We start from the raw sequence: 18,728 nt of genomic DNA, 5'->3' as shown, positions 1-18,728 counted from the left end.
GTATGGAGAGAACTTTTAAAACTCGGCTGGGCTCAGTGGCTTACGCCTGTAATCCTAGCACTTTGGGAGGCCAAGGCGGGTGGACCACCTGAGGTCGGGAGTTCAAGACCAGCCTGACCAACACGGAGAAACCCCATGTCTGCTAAAAATACAAAATTAGCCGGGCATGGGGGTGCATGCCTGTAATCCCAGCCACTTGGGAGGCTGAGGCAGGAGACTCGCTTGAACCTGGGAGGCAGAGGTTGCGGTGAGCCAAGATTGTGCCGTTGCACTTCAGCCTGGGCAACAAGAGCGAAACTCTGTCTCAAAACAAAAACAAAAACAAACACAAAAATAGTAAGAAAACAATGCAGTTAAAAAATAGACACATTTAAGCAGGTACTTAACCAAAGGAGACATGCAGATAGCCAATAAACACATGAAGAGTCAGTTTCATTAATAACTAAGGGAATTGCAAATTAAAACCACAATAAGATAACCACTACACACTCACTACAATGGATAAAGTTAAAATGATTATGCTATGTTGACCTAGGAAAGAGAGCAACCATTAAAAATGCAAAATGGTAAAATGACTTAGGAAAACAGTTTTGCAGGGTTTTTTTTGTTTGTTTTGATTTTTGTTTTTTTGAGATGTGGTCTCACTCTGTTGCCCATGCTGGAGTACAGTGGCACAGTCATAGCTCACAGCAGTCTCAAACTCCTGGCCTCAAGCGATCCTCCTGCCTTGGCCTCCCAAAGGGTTGGGATTATAGGAGTAAGCCTAGTTTGGCAGTTTTTAAAAAGTTAAAGATACACCTATCATATGACCCAGATATTCCACTCCGAGATATTAGTCAAAAGAAATGTAAGCATATGTCCACTTCAAAACTTGTGCTTGTGTGCTTATACTAAGCAGCTTTGTTTGTAATTGCCAAAACCTGGAAGCCATCCAGATGACCATCAAAAGGTGAAAGGACAAATTATGGCGTGCCCATTTGGTGGAAAATTACTTAGTAACAGGAAGGAATGCACTCTTGATTCACACAGCAATATGGATGAGTTTTTAAATAATTCTTCTGAGTGAAGTAAAACAAAAAAAAAAATTGCATACTGTGTGATTTCACTTAATATAAAACTCCGGAAGATGCAGCTAATTGACAGCAAGAGAAAGCAGATCAGTGGTTGCTTAGGAATGGGACAGGGTTGGAAGAGGTGCTGGGGAGACAAGGAACGTTTTGGGGATGATCGGTATGTTAATTATCTTGATTATTATACATATATCAAAAGCTTTCAAATTATATATTTGAATTTTGTGCTGTTACTTGTTTGTCAGCTGTATCTCACTAAAGCTGTAAATTAGAAAAAAAATTAAAATGTACATCAGAAGGAAATTAAAGACACATTTATACATACATTTTTAAAAACTCAATAAAAAAGTCATTTTTATGCAAGAAGATTCTAAAACAGAAATATAAGGATTTGTGAAGAGATGCTGAGACTGTAGGAGACAATGATATAAAACATAATTTTCAGAACTTAAACAGAAGAAATGAAATCATACAATTGGAAAGAACACAAGGCAAATTATCATTTTGGTAAGGATAGTGGGGATATAGAACACAGATCACAAACTATTACCCATGGGCTAAATCCAGGCCACCCCCTGTTCATTTATGGCCCACAAGCTGCAAATGACTTTTACATTTTTAGATGGTAAAGAGAGAAAGAGGGAGAGGAGAGAGAGAGAGAGAACACACAACAGAGACTGTATGTGACCTGCAAAACTATTTTCTATCTAACCTTTTACAGAAAAAGTTTGCTGTCCCCTGGTGTAGAGGATAAAAGTAAAAAGCAAATAAAAATAATAGAAATTAGGAAAGAATTGCTTACAATTAATTACACAGAAAATGATAATGATGGAAGTAAGAAGGAGACACAATATTTGCACAATTTGAATACCCAGAGAAAACAGAATAATGGAAGAACACATTTTTAAAGATAGAAATCAGGCATGCTTTTCAGGAAAAGGGTAAAACTTGAAGCTACATGTTTGAAATGGTATGCTACACAATAGGGAAAATCTGCCCCCAGAATAGTCAATAGTAAGACATATATTATAATAAAATTACTTGACTGTAAAAAAATATAGATTCCTTTGACCAACAGGTATAAACATCAAGTCACCTATAGGGACAAAACAGTTCACTTTGGCTTCAAACTTCTTATCTAAAAAAAAAATCAGCTCCACTTGATGAAGTAAAAACTGTAAGATCCTCATGGAAAGGAAGTGTGAACCAAGACTTTTATATTCACTAAATTACTCTTCACATAAAAAGCCTACAGGTAAATAGTTTTAAAAATATATTTAAAAATAGGAAAGAACTGGGAATGGTGGCTCACGCCTATAATCCCAGCACTCCGGGAGGCCGAGGCGGGCGGATCACAAGGTCAAGAGATGGAGACCATCCTGGCCAACATGGTGAGACCCAGTCTCTACTAAAACTACAAAAATTAGCTGGGCATGGAGTTGTGCACCTGTAGTCTCAGCTACTTGGGAGGCTGAGGCAGGAGAATCGCTCAAACCCGGGCGGTGGAGGTTGCAGTGAGGGGAGATTGCACCACTGCACTCCAGCCTGGCGACAGAACAAGACTCCATCTCAAATAAATAAATAAGTAAATAAAATAAAATAAAAATAGGAAAGAACTCAGGAAATATTCTCACGGTCTCTTTTTGAGGAAACTACCAGGGATCAAACTTCAACCAGCAAGAGATGTTTGAAAATTTACAGCAAAGAACTGGATGTAAGCATTGACTGTATTTAATTAAAGCAAAAAGCCTAAAACATATGTGACATTAAACACCAAACTGAGTGTAAATACCCTGGCAATGTAAAAATAATGCAGCTAACCAAAAAGGAAAGGCAAGGCTGATAGAAGGGAAAAGTAGTTTGATGTTTGCCTCAACTGTAATAGGAGACCAAGAGGTGTCATTTATTTGATTTCAGCATACTTCTTAGTACTAAGTTAGACACTGGGAAGGATCATACTGTTGATAAATATCAGGGGAAGAAAAGGGGAAAGAGAAAATAAACAAATTTTGCCACTGTTCAGAGTAGGAAATACATAGATCCTGTCTAAAGATGGAGAAAACTAAAAATATTATATAAAGTTATCACCATAATGGAGGTCACCAGAAAAAGAGAAAATACTATGTATCATTAAAAACTTAAATTACAAAAGTAAAGGGTAAAATAAAATGGTTGAACCAATATCAAACATGTATATGATGTCAATAAAGCAATAATTACAAGTCATATGTGAAAAAAAGAGACAATCATACCAGTAATAGGAAACTTTAACTTACTCTCAACTCAGGGATACCTAAACAATCAATAATAATAATAAGAGCAATATACATATAATTTTATCTATCTATCTATCTATCTATCTATCTATCTATCTATCTATCTATCTAAACTCTGCACTCTCAAAATAGACTATGTATTTCTCTTCAAGTACTCTTGGAATAATCACAGGATGACTATATGCTAGGCCACCAAAAAGCCTGGCAGAGACAATTTAGCAGTGTCTATCCAAATTATAAATGCATGTACCTTTTGACCCAGAAATTTCACTTTTGGAAATTCATTATATGGACATATTCACCCAAATGTGAAATTACCTATTTACTAGGTTGGTCACTGCAAAATTGTTTGTATAGTAAAAGATTGAGAAGATCCAAATGTCAATCAACAGACCTGGTTAAATACATTTTTTTTGCAACAATACACTGGAATACAACAATACAGCTGTAAAAGAGAATAAGAAGCTCTTTATATACTAAAGAGAAAGACCTCTAGGAGATATCGTTAAATAAAAAGGCATGATACAGACCGTGTGTATAATATACTACCATCTTTCCCTGCCACAAAAAGCGAGAAAAATATATATACACACACACACGCACACACACACACACATATATGCTTATATATATGAAATATAAACAAATCTCCAGAAACATTAAACAAGATGGTGGTAACAGTGGTCACATGTTAATGGAATATGAATTAGACAAGTGGAGATTGAAGTAGTAAAGAGGCTTCATTTTAATATACTTCTAAAAATGTGTTGTCACATGTGACTACATTACCTCTGTAAACATGTAGAGAGAAACAATGTCATGAGGGCGTAGAAGATAAAGCAATTAATTATCCCTTGGGGAATTGGAGGAGACCTTCAGGATAGTTATCTGAACTGAGACTTGAAGGATGAGTGGAATTTGACAAATGGACAAGTTTGGAAAAGTCATTTCAGGCCAAAGTATGGAAACATGAAAATAAGCCTGAGGAATAGTAAATGTGATTGGGCACTGACTGCATTATGGACTCAAGAGTCCATTGAAGCTGATGCCCAGAGCTCTGAATTAGACAGTGCTGCTGCCTAAGGTCAGGATTCCTTCCAGACCCGGGACCCTGTAGGTGGGGAACAGAGAGTCTTGAGAGAAAAGAGACAAGGACGGTGGAGGCTGGACACAAGACTCAGTTCAACAGAGCAGTGCCTTGTTCAAAGACATTTGATCCGTAATCCTTCAACAAACCATTGGATTTTCTTGCACTGTCTTGTCACTACTAATCAGAACATTATTGCAGTATATCTAAACTTAAATGCACTCCTGGAACAATTATTCATGAGGGTTTGCTCTCTTGACCTTTCTTTAAGAAATGGAGAATGCTGAAGTATTACCCTATGCCAACTGAAGGTTATTTTTACTTACATTTGCCTTAATGGTTTGTTTTCCCGTAAAGCCTCAATTTATACCAGTGGATGAAATCACTGTCACTTCCACCTGCTTAACTTCAGCAAATAAGGTGAGTAATTAATGTAGGATTAAGCAATTTATGTCATGTTTTAACCATGTGAAGGATAAGCCTTATCGAGGGCCAACAGTCTTCATGTTTTATGAGGTTCACACAGTGAAGCACTAATAGATTTTAACTGCCATTTTATTCTTGTTAGAGTGATACATGTTTATTAGGGATAAGTTAGAAAATAAAACATAAACAAAATTTAAATCACCCATTATCTTCCTTCCTGTACATAGTAACCTTTTAAAATGATGTATTTCTTTCCAATACTTTCTTGGGATATATACATACATACTTTTTGTCTACAGATGTGTATTTCCCTAGAAATATGTTGTATATATAGTTCCTGTATCATTTCTTGTGTTTGCTAAATGTCATATTACATTATATTCCTCAGATGTCTGTTCTTACGTAGAATTTAAAATTTAGAGAGGAACATTTTTGAGCCTTTAGTTAGAGCTTCTCAGTTATATCAGTCACACACAAAAATGTGGAACTCTTTATAATTTTAATTATTCACATTTCTTAACAGGCAGACGATGGGATTTATAAACTCAGACAACCTTTAAATAAATAGATTTCTGATATACATAATGTATTTTGTATCTTTGGCATTTCTTTACTATTCACTTTAAATATTGGAACAGTTGTTTCCATCCTGTCTTTTTAGTTTATGTGTGTGTGTTTTTAATTTGCACCTTCTGCTACTATATCAAGGAATCAGAGACCAATGAACCCAGTAATGAGTTGGAGCTAGTATAGTCTTATAATCCAGCTCCCTCCTTTTATAGTAATTTATCTAAGATCACCACATATCTGAATTACAAAACCAGAGTTAGAACCTACCCGTTTTATAATAAATCATCACCAGAGTCTGACAGCAAGATGAAGAAAGGGATTCTTCTGGAGTGGAGAGCTGTAAAAATCACCTGCAAGTAACTTGCCATAGGAAATAGATTGTAACATGTCATTGTAAGTCCTCTGTAATAATAACATTGTCTCGTGCCTTGAGATTTGACTTAGCTATGAACAAACTAGTATACTCAACTGTATCATAACTTTACAAAATGGTGGTGGTTTATGTGAAGGAAAATGGGAGCTAAAGAGTTTCACTGAGCCCTCAGCACTGTTGCTGAGAGGGTTACTTGACTAGTGGACACTAAGGCTATGGAGGATAATGATATGCTTAGAATAACTAGAATGTCACTCGGTCCTCTGCCCTCAACTCCTCTCCTTCTAATAGTTATTTTTGGTTTCTTACAAAAGAGAATAGGCTCTAACGAGCAGGCACATGTATTCTAGATCTCTTAGCAAATATATCCTTCATTGACTGCAGTAGCAGCTAGCAAGGGGCAGGAAGCAGGATGTGAATGTGGATAGGGATGAGGACCAGCCTTGTTTGCAGCAGGGAGCCAAAGGCAAGTGAACCTCTATTGGAATGAAGTCAGAATACACGGTGTGTTCTCAATTGCTGGGCTTTTTTATCCTCAAAATCAGATTTCTTGACCCAGCACAACTTTGCAGCTATTTAGGAATCAAATTCTTAATAAGCCATTGTGGCATTACACATTTGCTAAAGTTTCTAAACTTTTGATTTTTAAACTTTTTATTAGTAATAAGAAATACCTATTATAATGAGGTTATGAGAGAAGTGGTGATTAATTATAAATAAACTATCTACCAAAAAATAAAAACATGTTCTTTGTTATTTAAGGAAAATACCAAAACCCAGAAAATCAGGCTTTTGGGCGATGACTTGAAGCATGAATCTCTTTCATCCTTTGAGCTTTCAGTGAGCCATAGAGGACAGAAAAGAAACACAGAAGAGACAGACTCTGATGTAGAGTATATTTCAGAAACGAAAATTATGAAAAAGTCTATGGAGGAGAAAATGAACTCTCAACAGCAGAGACTTCCAGTAGCTCTGCCAGAAAATGTCAAACTAGCTGAGAGATCCCAGGTATTATCATTGTTTCTTGTTCACAAAACAATTCACTTATTCTGGAAATAGCATTCGGTCAAGGTTTTGCTTCATCTTCACATTTTAAGACACTCTAATTATAAAATATACATTGCAATCCCTGGACAAGGTCCCAATTTCTAATTTTTTTTTCTGTATTCTCTGTTTTGAAAGGAAAGTCAGATTGCTAATATTACCAGTGTCTGGAGAGCTCAACCAACTGAAGAGCCCCTGAAGAATGCCCAGGTGGGAAAAGGCTTTTAAATTTGTATTTAAGGGAGAAATATTCATATAGGATAAACCTTTAATCTTTAAGTTTTGCATTCAATGCTTTATAGGAAAAATACTTAGCTAAATCATACATATTGTTACCCTGTAATCAAGGTTCTGAAAAAACAAGGATATAATGTATTACTAAGTGTTGAGAGTCATGTTAACAAATGCACCACTCTAGAATTTTCATGTGTACAGATGAGTTTATTTCTTTGAAAAGAATCACAACACATTTATTCTTACAGAGTTGCCATTATTTAGTTCTTTTTTTTTTTTTTTGAGGATTTGCCCTCAGATTCAGTTTATAACAATATTAATGCCTACAATTAAATGGGCATTTACCCTGTGCTAGGTTCAGTGCTGAATGATTATAGACATCATCTCAATAACTTTCATTTTATATCTTTTTAAGCCAAAATTTACTGCCTGGTTTATCTACCTTGTCCATCACATTTGACTTCTAATGCCCTTTTACTATTTCCACAAATTAAATTCAACCTTAAAGAGTAGATATTGTTCACCATGGGAAATATTCAAATGAACTGCTATAGGCTCTGAAAGCCATAAACTTACTTAATTAGCAAATATCTGCTGAGTTCTACCCAGTGTAAGACATTGTATTAGTCATGGTGGAAGGCAAGATATTTTATGCATGATCCTTTCCAAAAGAATTATTTTGAATAGTAGTTACATTATAGAAATCTCTCACACATTCCTTATAATATCTTTGGCAAATGGTATACAGACTCTCTGAAAATCTTTGGTAAAAATCCTTACTTCCTAAGGCAGCCTTTCCGTAATACCATTTTTTGGGTAGCTCATCCTCTTAAAGTATTTCAAGTCCATTTTCCTATAATTTTGAAATTTTTGCCCAAATCTTTTCTTGAGACTATATGAGCCAAGCTGAATCTGTTTACAACCTACAGAATTTCAAGTTTTTTGTTGATTTGAATTATGTATTGTACTTGAATGTAACGTTTTATATATTCAGCAGATATTCAACCCTTGCTGTGTTCAAACTCCTGCATGTTATCACTTTATAATCATATCTCTTTTAACTCAGAATTCCAGAAAGACTGATTAGCTGTACAATTTCAAGATTTAGGATTTGTCAGTTTATTGTATAGATATGTTACATGCTCTAAAAACATACAGTCCATTGAGAAGTTGAGAGTGTGTCCAAGTGTTAGAAAAAAACATTTTAGACATTACATACAGGGACTCAGTATGCACGTGCATGTGTGTGTGCATAAACATATAGTATGTAAAGCTATATGAAGCAATATATACACACTTCATGTAGATATATATACTTATACCAGTATATACTTTGATGTGTCTGTATATATATAATTTTACTATGTGCCATTCAGTATGCCAGTCACAGGAGATTTGGGAATAAAACCACATATGGTTTCTGCCACCACCAAACTTACATTCTAGTGATAGAGACAGACACCCAATAATTACAGAGACAAATGTCAACTGCTACTATGGCAGTTTTTATGACACAGTAGCATGAGTGTTTATAATAAGGGTTTTTGATTCTGGTAGGACAGGAACATCTTCCCAGAAAATATGGTAACTAGCCTTTTAGGATTGAAATGTAATTACATTGGTAAAAGGGGAGGAAAAGCACTTCTAAGCAATGGAAAAAGAGGAAACATGGTGAATATGAAGAACTTTAAAAAGACAAGTAATCTATGGCAGGGAAAAGAGATGGAAAGGGACTGTGGTGTGAAGGAGTAGGGCAGGTCCTATAGGCTACCCATAAGGGGTTTTGCATTTATCCTGTAAGTAATGGGAAACCATTGAAGAGTTTCAAGCAGGGAAGTGACATGACCAGAGTTTTCTTTAGTGAAGATTGCTTTGGCTGAGTGTAGAAGAAAGGTTAGTAGAGAGCAGAGTTGTTGGGAAAGACAGTCTGAGGGGTATAGCATTTTGGCCTCCACCTTGCTGCATAAGAATGGACTTTGAGCCTGGGACTGTTTCTTACCACACATGGCCTATTCTGGGTTTATTGCCTTGTATGGAAATATCTTTCTCTGTTGCAAGTCCAGTGTATGCTCTTTTGTTCTACTTAAATGTATGTGTCACATGAAACCTTGGTCAACCCCACTGCTATATCTATCTTCCTTAGGGAGGGAACACAGCATCTTTCTCCTGTAGCATGAGAAGAGTGCATGTAGCCAATTGCCCAGCATTGGCTGATGGGGGAGCCTGCTGGGCATGGGGGACTGATACACACTTCTGAGGCTGATCTTGATCTTCTCTATGTTAGTAAAGCATTGTTCCATGTAGTGCCTGACTGCATTGTGTTTTCTTTGGCAACTCCAATAAGCAATATACTATAGGCAGAAGTTTTGAGACTCCTCCTCTGAAACTGATAACCAGTACATGGTGTTTCTGTTTCACAGATAATGGTTAACAAAAGTGAATGTGGACAGAGCAGTTAGGAGACTTGACTATGCTCTGATGGAGAGATCACAGTGGTGTAGGCTAGGATGATGGTGATGGAGGAGGTAACACTGCCCTTTCCTGGGGTCTGTCTTTATTGGATATAGAGGATCATGTAGAGGAAAACGGCAGAATGACTACAGAATTTTGAGCTCTTTCACCAGGTTGAATGGTGATTCTATTAATTGAAATTGGTCGTTGTAGAAGGTGACTGGGCTTCTGGAGAACAGCATGAGTTCAGCTTACATAGTTTGAGACTTACAAGAGGATGTGCCAAGTGAAAAGTCATAAACATGAGTCTGGATTTCAGAGGTGAGGTTTAAATAGGAGACAGTCTTGTGAGGTATTTACATGCCTGAGGATGAATGAGGTTGAATGGGTAAGAAGAAAAGAAGGACTAGACAGAAACTTGCGGAATTTTAGCATTTTGTGGCTAGCTACGAGAGTACAGGTGTGCACAGATGATTGTGAAGGAATTGCCAGAGCAGTAAGAGAAGAAACCAGGAATTTACTATTTCATTAAAACCAAAATGGAGGAAAAGGGTGATTTGAAGAGAGACTGTCACGAAGGCTAAATTCTGTTGAGAAGCCATCTCAGCTGGCCAAAGACCTAAAAATTGTCTGTTGACTTAATGATTTAGAGGTAAGAGGGATGATCTCAGGAATATTTTTGTTGTTGGAGTAGAAAGGGTAGAAACCAGATTATAGATTCATGCAAAAGTAATTGCTGTTTTTGCCATTAAAAGTAATGAATTTACCGCTAAGTGGAAGATGAAGAAATGGAGACAGATTGCATATCAGTTCTTAGAAAAATAAGCTAATTTCCCAGGCATGGTGGTGGGCACCTGTAATCTCATCTGCTCAGGAGACTGAGGTAGGATAATCGCTTGAAACTGGAAGGCAGAGGTTGCTGTGAGCCAAGATCGCACTACTGCACTCCAGCCTGGGTGACAGAGCGAGACTCTGTCTCAAACAAACAAACAAACAAACAAACAAATAGAAAGATAAGCTAATTTCATTCCAGAAGACATTATATATTTAAGAAAATCTAGAAAACCCCATTTTCTCCTGGATAAATCAGGAGATTGTGAAATTCTTTATAAGCACTTGAAAAATTAATTTAATCAGGTTTTAAACTGTAATTGAAACAACATTTGATTACTCAAGGATTATTTGTAGTAAATTTCTAACATCCTGTTCAATAAACACACTAGGCATTACCACTAACAGAGAAGGTTCAGAAAATATAATTAATTTTAATATTAACCTAAGCAGCATGGAATTAGGAAGGCAGATATGCTCTGAGTAAATCTTACCACGTGCTTATCATATGCAAAGATCAGAAATTGAATTTTCGCTATATATCCTACAAAAGTCTACAGTATGTAGAGGCAGAATGAAGAGTGAAGATAGCTTAATGGTACCATTGATTGCAACTAATCCTTGTATTTTTTTTTGTTAATTCCTTGTTATAGGCTGCTTTTTGGGAAATGAAAAAGAAGCAGAGTCTGAACTTTGTAGAGGAATGTAAGGTATTGATTGAAGATGACAACAGCAAGAGTGATTCAGATATTATCCTGGTGAGATAAACTACACACTAAATGACACCTTGAGATTTTCATATTCACAAAGATTAGAGGGATCTGTTAGTGCCTCAAAGTAATGGAAACATTTAGTTGGATAACCTAGTTTTTCGATGAAGAAATAAGACTCAGAAAAGTTTAAGTTACTTGCTCAAGGCTACATAAAACTAGTAGAGATACATTTGGAACTTACGCATCTCCACCCCCAATCCACGGCCCCTTTCTGTTTTAGTTATCAGGCTAAGAAAGCCTTAATATATATGTAAATATACAAAAATTTACAAAAGTTATATGTATAACTTGAAGATCATTGTGAAAACTCATTCCCAAATCTGAAGAATATGATCCTTTCTATAATTTATAATTTGGACTCTCACCAGAAGGTTTAATTCTGAGTTGACTTAAATTAGGCAGAGAAAAGTCTATTCAAGGATTATGGGCATGCTCTCCATTTTCTCCTTTAAATAATGTGTTCCTATTTCTAACTTGATAGTTGGTATCAAGGAGTACATGTCTGGGCTCCTGTAGAATCGAGTTGCTTTGCCTTCACTAAACCAAACGTAAAAAGCCCTTGGTGTTCAGGAAGAAATGATTCAATGACTTACTATATGAGAAATGTTTCATCTGTGAAGGCATGGTGTTCATTATGTTATATAGTGTCCTTTCTGTTAAAAAACTCACTAAAAGTAATTGACACATGAGAATTTAATGTCAGGGAAAAAATCTGTTTGATATTTTCTTTTATCTGAATATAAATTTTATTACTCACTATAGTTTCCTTTTTACCTTGATTGCCAAGAAGCTTGTAGCTAAACTTGAACCTGCATAAGAGCAACTACAGTAGCCTAGATGGTTCTGTTTTTGACATGATAAGTGAGAGTATTTAGAAAAGGACATGGCCTCTTTGGACATGGCTTTAGGGTAAGGTCCCTCAAAATGCTATATAGAATTGTGGATTAGGTTTAAATTGCACTTGTGCCAATGAGAGACATATCATTTCTTCTGACTTTAGCTTAATTTATGATAATGTCCTTCACCAGAAAATTATTGTCACAAGGTACATGACATAACTATAACAAAGGTTTTATTTAAAAGTTGTTTCATTTTGGAAAATTTTAAACATAGTGCAACCATAGGAAATGTGCCCATTTCCCGGCTCCAGTGGTTATCAACTCATGGCCATTGCTGTTTCATCCATATCCCCTCCCTGCCCCCATTACTCCCAGACATCATATCATTTCATCCATAAATTGTAATCATTTGAAGAAGCCATTTGAAGGGATGTTAAAAAGGTATAGACATGATTTGTGAATGGGAACAGAAATAGCCTCACTATTAACAATAAAGAACAACTAAATGAAAAAAGTAAACACCAAAGTATTTTCAAAAGGAAAAGGGTCAAAATTTAATCAGAGGCTAGAAAGAAAGACAAAACTGCAACTGGTGTTATAAATAATGCCACCTCTCTTGACCTCTTCAAAGCAAAATGTAATATAGTTGTACCTGTGAATATTACTATTCAACACTTGCTTTTCAGAAGCTTCAAAGTCTGTGTGAGTTTTCATGTAGCCTTTACTTTGTCACCTCTCTCAGCTTTGCACAGAGCTTTTGGCAAGTGCCTTTTCATGAATTAGAGATGGCGTTTATATTTAAAATATTGTCTTTTTAGGTAATAGTTCTCAAGTTCTTATATTACTGTGTGTAGCTATGTGGTATGATTTGTGTCTCTGTGATCCTAGCAGGATGTCTGTTTTCATACTCATGGTGTCTAATTAACTTGGATAAACATGTATTATCCAGAGATGCACATTAATTTCTGTTTGGCTGGAGTCACAATAATTCAAGTAGGAAATAATTGTTCCTCAATGTTGTCTGTCTGTACTTTCTTAAACCTAGAAATTAAAAAAAGATCGTCCCATCCCCCGTGCTCCTTCCTAGTTATCTTCTAATTATAGCATGTATCTGTGTGCATGTGTGAGTGTGTGTGTGCCCCTGTGTCCATTAAATTTCAAGAAGGAAGGCACTCAGTGCTAACAGTGGTGCTGCAGGAGGTTGTCACTTAAGAAAGAATAAATAGCTACCACAAAAGACTCCCTCCCCTGACCCCCAAATGTGGCATTTATTATTTTGGCAAATTTACTGGATGTGGGACCCAGGGTCTTATTTTAGGTATAAGAAACTAAGAAAACTAAGAAATATGATATATTCAGCACACCAAAGAAACTTCATCTCACAGGGATGACTTCACGTTGTCCAAATTCATGAAACTGTTGTATTATAGCATAATATCAGTTTAGTTATTTAAAAGATAAATACAGCCTCAGTTCAATTGGAAGGCACATATTGACTTAAGCTATGCATTCTGTCCCATTATGCCCATCTGCATGGGCTGGCCAATTATAATCTGACAGTTGCTGGTGAGCTGGGTGCCTGAATATTTAAAAGGCGTCCAGCTAAGACAGCCTGCTGTGTCCACCTCCCCAAGAGACATGACGGAGATGATGTTACCAATGCAACTATAATACTAAAAGAGCGCTGACTCTGGGAACCTTTGCCTTATCCCAGCCTGTGCTCCTATAACTGTGTCTTTTTCATGCTTTCAGGAGAATAATTCCATTCTGACTGGCAGATTTGTTTTTGCTATGTTAATAAAATTAATAAATGTCTATCAGTCTGCCTTTTGAAATTTTTTTTTTTTCATATTAAGGCACTTTAGTTTTCTTTTTTTTTTTTTTTTTTTTTTTTTTTTGACACGGAGTCTTGCTCTGTCACCCAAGCTGGAGTGCACTGGCCAGATCTCAGCTCACTGCAAGCTCCGCCTCCTGGGTTCACGCCATTCTCCTGCCTCAGCCTCCCGAGTAGCTGGGACTACAGGCGCCCGCCACCTCGCCCGGCTAGTTTTTTGTATTTTTTAGTAGAGACGGGGTTTCACCGTGTTAGCCAGGATGGTCTCGATCTCCTGACCTTGTGATCTGCCCGCCTCGGCCTCCCAAAGTGCTGGGATTACAGGCTTGAGCCACCGCGCCTGGCCGGCACTTTATTTTTCTATGTTCCATGTTTCAGGCAACATCTCACTCTGGTTCTTGTACTTATAGTTATGCAATTTCAAGTGAAATGACAGAAGTATTTGTTACTTTCCAGATTCATATTTAACCCTACCGTTGCTGATTATTTCAGCCATCTGATCGTTCATTTTCCAAAATTACCTCACTGCTGTGGCTTACTGTTAAGTTTTATTTGTTTTCCTAACTTCTCTCCCTACCACCACTGAGCCCCTCAATTCTTGATTGAATGCTCTTCTTATTACTTTTATTCTAAGGCCTGTGGTCTATTGAAGCAATTTTTTATTTTTTTATTTTACCTTTAAAATTTTTTTGAGACAGAGACTCCCTGTGTCACCCAGGCTGGAGTGCAGTGGCACAATCTCCACTCATTGCAAGTGATTCTGTTACCTCATCCTCCCGAGTAGCTGGAATTACGTGCGCCACCACATCCAGCTAGTGTTTGTATTTTTTTTTTTTATTTAAGTTCTAGGGTACATGTGCATAACGTGCAGGTTTGTTACATATGTAGACTTGTGCCATGTTGGTGTGCTGTACCCATCAACTCGTCAGCACCCATCAATTCATCATTTATATCAGGTATAACTCCCAATGCAATCCCTCCCCCCTCCCCCCTCCCCCCTCCCCATGATAGGCCCCGATGTGTGATGTTCCCCTTCCCGAGTCCAAGTGATCTCATTGTTCAGTTCCCACCTATGAGTGAGAACATGCGGTGTTTGGTTTTCTGTTCTTGTGATAGTTTGCTAAGAATGATGGTTTCCACCTGCATCCATGTCCCTACAAAGGACACAAACTCATCCTTTTTTATGGCTGCATAGTATTCCATGGTGTATATGTGCCACATTTTCTTTTCTTAATCCAGTCTGTCACTGATGGACATTTGGGTTGATTCCAAGTCTTTGCTATTGTGAATAGTGCCGCAATAAACATACGTGTGCATGTGTCTTTATAGCAGCATGATTTATAATTCTTTGGGTATATACCCAGTAGTGGGATGGCTGGGTCATATGATACATCTAGTTCTAGATCCTTGAGGAATTGCCATACTGTTTTCCATAATGGTTGAACTAGTTTACAATCCCACCAACAGTGTAAAAATGTTCCTATTTCTCCACATCCTCTCCAGCACCTGTTGTTTCCTGACTTTTTAATGATTGCCATTCTAAGTGGTGTGAGATGGTATCTCATTGTGGTTTTGATTTGCATTTCTCTGATGGCCAGTGATGATGAGCATTTTTTCATGTGTCTGTTGGCTGTATGAATGTCTTCTTTTGAGAAATGTCTGTTCATATCCTTTGCCCACTTTTTGATGGGGTTGTTTGTTTTTTTCCTGTATATTTGTTTGAGTTCTTTGTAGATTCTGGATATTAGCCCTTTGTCAGATGAGTAGATTGCAAAAATTTTCTCCCATTCTGTAGGTTGCCTGTTCACTCTGATGGTAGTTTCTTTTGCTGTGCAGAAGCTCTTTAGTTTAATTAGATCCCATTTGTCAATTTTGGTTTTTGCTGCCATTGCTTTTGGTGTTTTAGACATGAAGTCCTTGCCCATGCCTATGTCCTGAATGGTACTACCTAGGTTTTCTTCTAGGGTTTTTATGGTATTAGGTCTAACATTTAAGTCTCTAATCCATCTTGAATTAATCTTCGTATAAGGAGTAACGAAAGGATCCAGTTTCAACTTTCTACTTACGGCTAGCCAATTTTCCCAGCACCATTTATTAAATAGGGAATCCTTTCCCCATTTCTTGTTTCTCTCAGGTTTGTCAAAGATCAGATGGCTGTAGATGTGTGGTATTATTTCTGAGGACTCTGTTCTGTTCCATTGGTCTATATCTCTGTTTTGGTACCAGTACCATGCTGTTTTGGTTACTGTAGCCTTGTAGTATAGTTTGAAGTCAGGTCGCGTGACGCCTCCAGCTTTGTCCTTTTGACTTAGGATTGTCTTGGCAATGCAGGCTCTTTTTTGGTTCCATATGAAATTTAAAGCAGTTTTTTCCAATTCTGTGAAGAAAGTCATTGGTAGCTTGATGGGGATGGCATTGAATCTATAAATAATCTTGGGCAGTGTGGCCATTTTCACGATACTGATTCTTCCTATCCATGAGCATGGTATGTTCTTCCATTTGTTAGTGTCCTCTTTTATTTCACTGAGCAGTGGTTTGTAGTTCTCCTTGAAGAGGTCCTTTACATCCCTTGTAAGCTGGATTCCTAGGTATTTTATTCTCTTTGAAGCAATTGTGAATGGAAGTTCATTCATGATTTGGCTCTCTGTTTGTCTGTTACTGGTGTATAAGAATGCTTGTGATTTTTGCACATTAATTTTGTATCCTGAGACTTTGCTGAAGTTGCTTATCAGCTTAAGGAGATTTTGGGCTGAGACAATGGGGTTTTCTAAATATACAATCATGTCATCTGCAAACAGGGACAATTTGACTTCTTCTTTTCCTAACTGAATACCCTTTTTTTCTTTCTCTTGCCTGATTGCCCTAGCCAGAACTTCCAACACTATGTTGAATAGGAGTGTTGAAAGAGGGCATCCCTGTCTTGTGCCAGTTTTCAAAGGGAATTTTTCCAGTTTTTGCCCATTCAGTATGATATTAGCTGTGGGTTTGTCATAAATAGCTCTTATTATTTTGAGGTACGTTCCATCAATACCGAATTTATTGAGCGTTTTTAGCATGAAGGGCTGTTGAATTTTGTCAAAAGCCTTTTCTGCATCTGTTGAGATAATCATGTGGTTCTTGTCTTTGGTTCTGTTTATATGCTGGATTACATTTATCGATTTGCGAATGTTGAACCAGCCTTGCATCCCAGGGATGAAGCCCACTTGATCATGGTGGATAAGCTTTTTGATGTGCTGCTGAATCCGGTTTGCCAGTATTTTATTGAGGATTTTTGCATCGATGTTCATCAGGGCAGGGATATTGGTCTAAAGTTTTCTTTTTTTGTGGTGTCTCTGCCAGACTTTGGTATCAGGATGATGTTGGCCTCATAAAATGAGTTAGGGAGGATTCCCTCTTTTTCTATTGATTGGAATAGTTTCAGAAGGAATGGTACCAGCTCCTCCTTGTACCTCTGGTAGAATTCAGCGGTGAATCCATCTGGTCCTGGACTTTTTTTGGTTGGTAGGCTATTAATTATTGCCTCAATTTCAGAGCCTGCTATTGGTCTATTCAGGGATTCAACTTCTTCCTGGTTTAGTCTTGGAGAGTGTAAGTGTCCAGGAAATTATCCATTTCTTCTAGATTTTCTAGTTGATTTGCATAGAGGTGTTTATAGTATTCTCTGATGGTAGTTTGTATTTCTGTGGGGTCGGTGGTGATATCCCCTTTATCATTTTTTATTGCGTCTATTTGATTCCTCTCTCTTTTCTTCTCTATTAGTCTTGCTAGCGGTCTGTCAATTTTGTTGATCTCTTCAAAAAACCAACTCCTGGATTCATTGATTTTTTTGGAGGGTTTTTTGTGTCTCTATCTCCTTCAGTTCTGCTCTGATCTTAGTTATTTCTTGCCTTCTGCTAGCTTTTGAATGTGTTTGCTCTTGCCTCTCTAGTTCTTTTAATTGTGATGTTAGAGTATCAATTTTAGATCTTTCCTGCTTTCTCTTGTGGGCATTTAGTGCTATAAATTTCCCTCTACACACTGCTTTAAATGTGTCCCAGAGATTCTGGTATGTTGTATCTTTGTTCTCATTGGTTTCAAAGAACATCTTTATTTCTGCCTTCATTTCGTTATGTACCCAGTAGTCATTCAGGAGCAGGTTGTTCGGTTTCCATGTAGTTGAGCGGTTTTGATTGAGTTTCTTCGTCCTGAGTTCTAGTTTGATTGCACTGTGGTCTGAGAGATAGTTTGTTATAATTTCTGTTCTTTTACATTTGCTGAGGAGTGCTTTACTTCCAATTATGTGGTCAATTTTGGAATAAGTGCGATGTGGTGCTGAGACGAATGTATATTCTGTTGATTTGGGATGGAGAGTTCTATAGATGTCTATTAGGTCTGCTTGGTGCAGAGATGAGTTCAATTCCTGGATATCCTTGTTAACTTTCTGTCTCGATCTGTCTAATGTTGACAGTGGAGTATTGAAGTCTCCCATTATTATTGTATGGGAGTCTAAGTCTCTTTGTAAGTCTCTAAGGACTTGCTTTATGAATCTGGGTGCTCCTGTATTGGGTGCATATATATTTAGGAGAGTTAGCTCTTCCTGTTGAATTGATCCCTTTACCATTATGTAATAGCCTTCTTTGTCTCTTTTGATCTTTGATGGTTTAAAGTCTGTTTTATCAGAGACTAGGATTGCAACCCCTGCTTTTTTTTGTTCTCCATTTGCTTGGTAGATCTTCCTCCATCCCTTTATTTTGAGCCTATGTATGTCTCTGCATGTGAGATGGGTCTCCTGAATACAGCAGACTGATAGGTCTTAACTCTTTATCCAGTTTGCCAGTCTGTGTCTTTTAATTGGAGCATTTAGTCCATTTATATTTAAGGTTAATATTGTTATATGTGAACTTGATCCTGCCATTATGATATTAACTGGTTATTTTGCTC

The 18,728-nt window shown here is 37.2% G+C and overlaps 1 protein-coding gene across 2 annotated transcripts in view; it reads left to right on the top strand.

Annotated features, from left to right (window-relative positions):
- Window positions 1-18,728, top strand: part of MORC1 (MORC family CW-type zinc finger 1) — a 188,230-nt gene that overhangs the window by 121,602 nt on the left and 47,900 nt on the right. The window contains exons 18-21 of one of the 2 annotated variants that reach the window (XM_010386597.2): window positions 4,791-4,853; window positions 6,565-6,810; window positions 6,985-7,056; window positions 11,016-11,120. In XM_010386597.2, the coding sequence (XP_010384899.1) occupies window positions 4,791-4,853; window positions 6,565-6,810; window positions 6,985-7,056; window positions 11,016-11,120 (486 nt within the window). The remainder of the gene's footprint in view (window positions 1-4,790; window positions 4,854-6,564; window positions 6,811-6,984; window positions 7,057-11,015; window positions 11,121-18,728) is intronic. The other variant, XM_010386598.1, reaches the window with a different exon arrangement.

Source organism: Rhinopithecus roxellana, chromosome 1 (assembly GCF_007565055.1).
Source record: "Rhinopithecus roxellana isolate Shanxi Qingling chromosome 1, ASM756505v1, whole genome shotgun sequence".
NCBI classification, from domain to species: domain Eukaryota; kingdom Metazoa; phylum Chordata; class Mammalia; order Primates; family Cercopithecidae; genus Rhinopithecus; species Rhinopithecus roxellana.
This window is presented reverse-complemented; position numbering and strand designations above follow the sequence as displayed.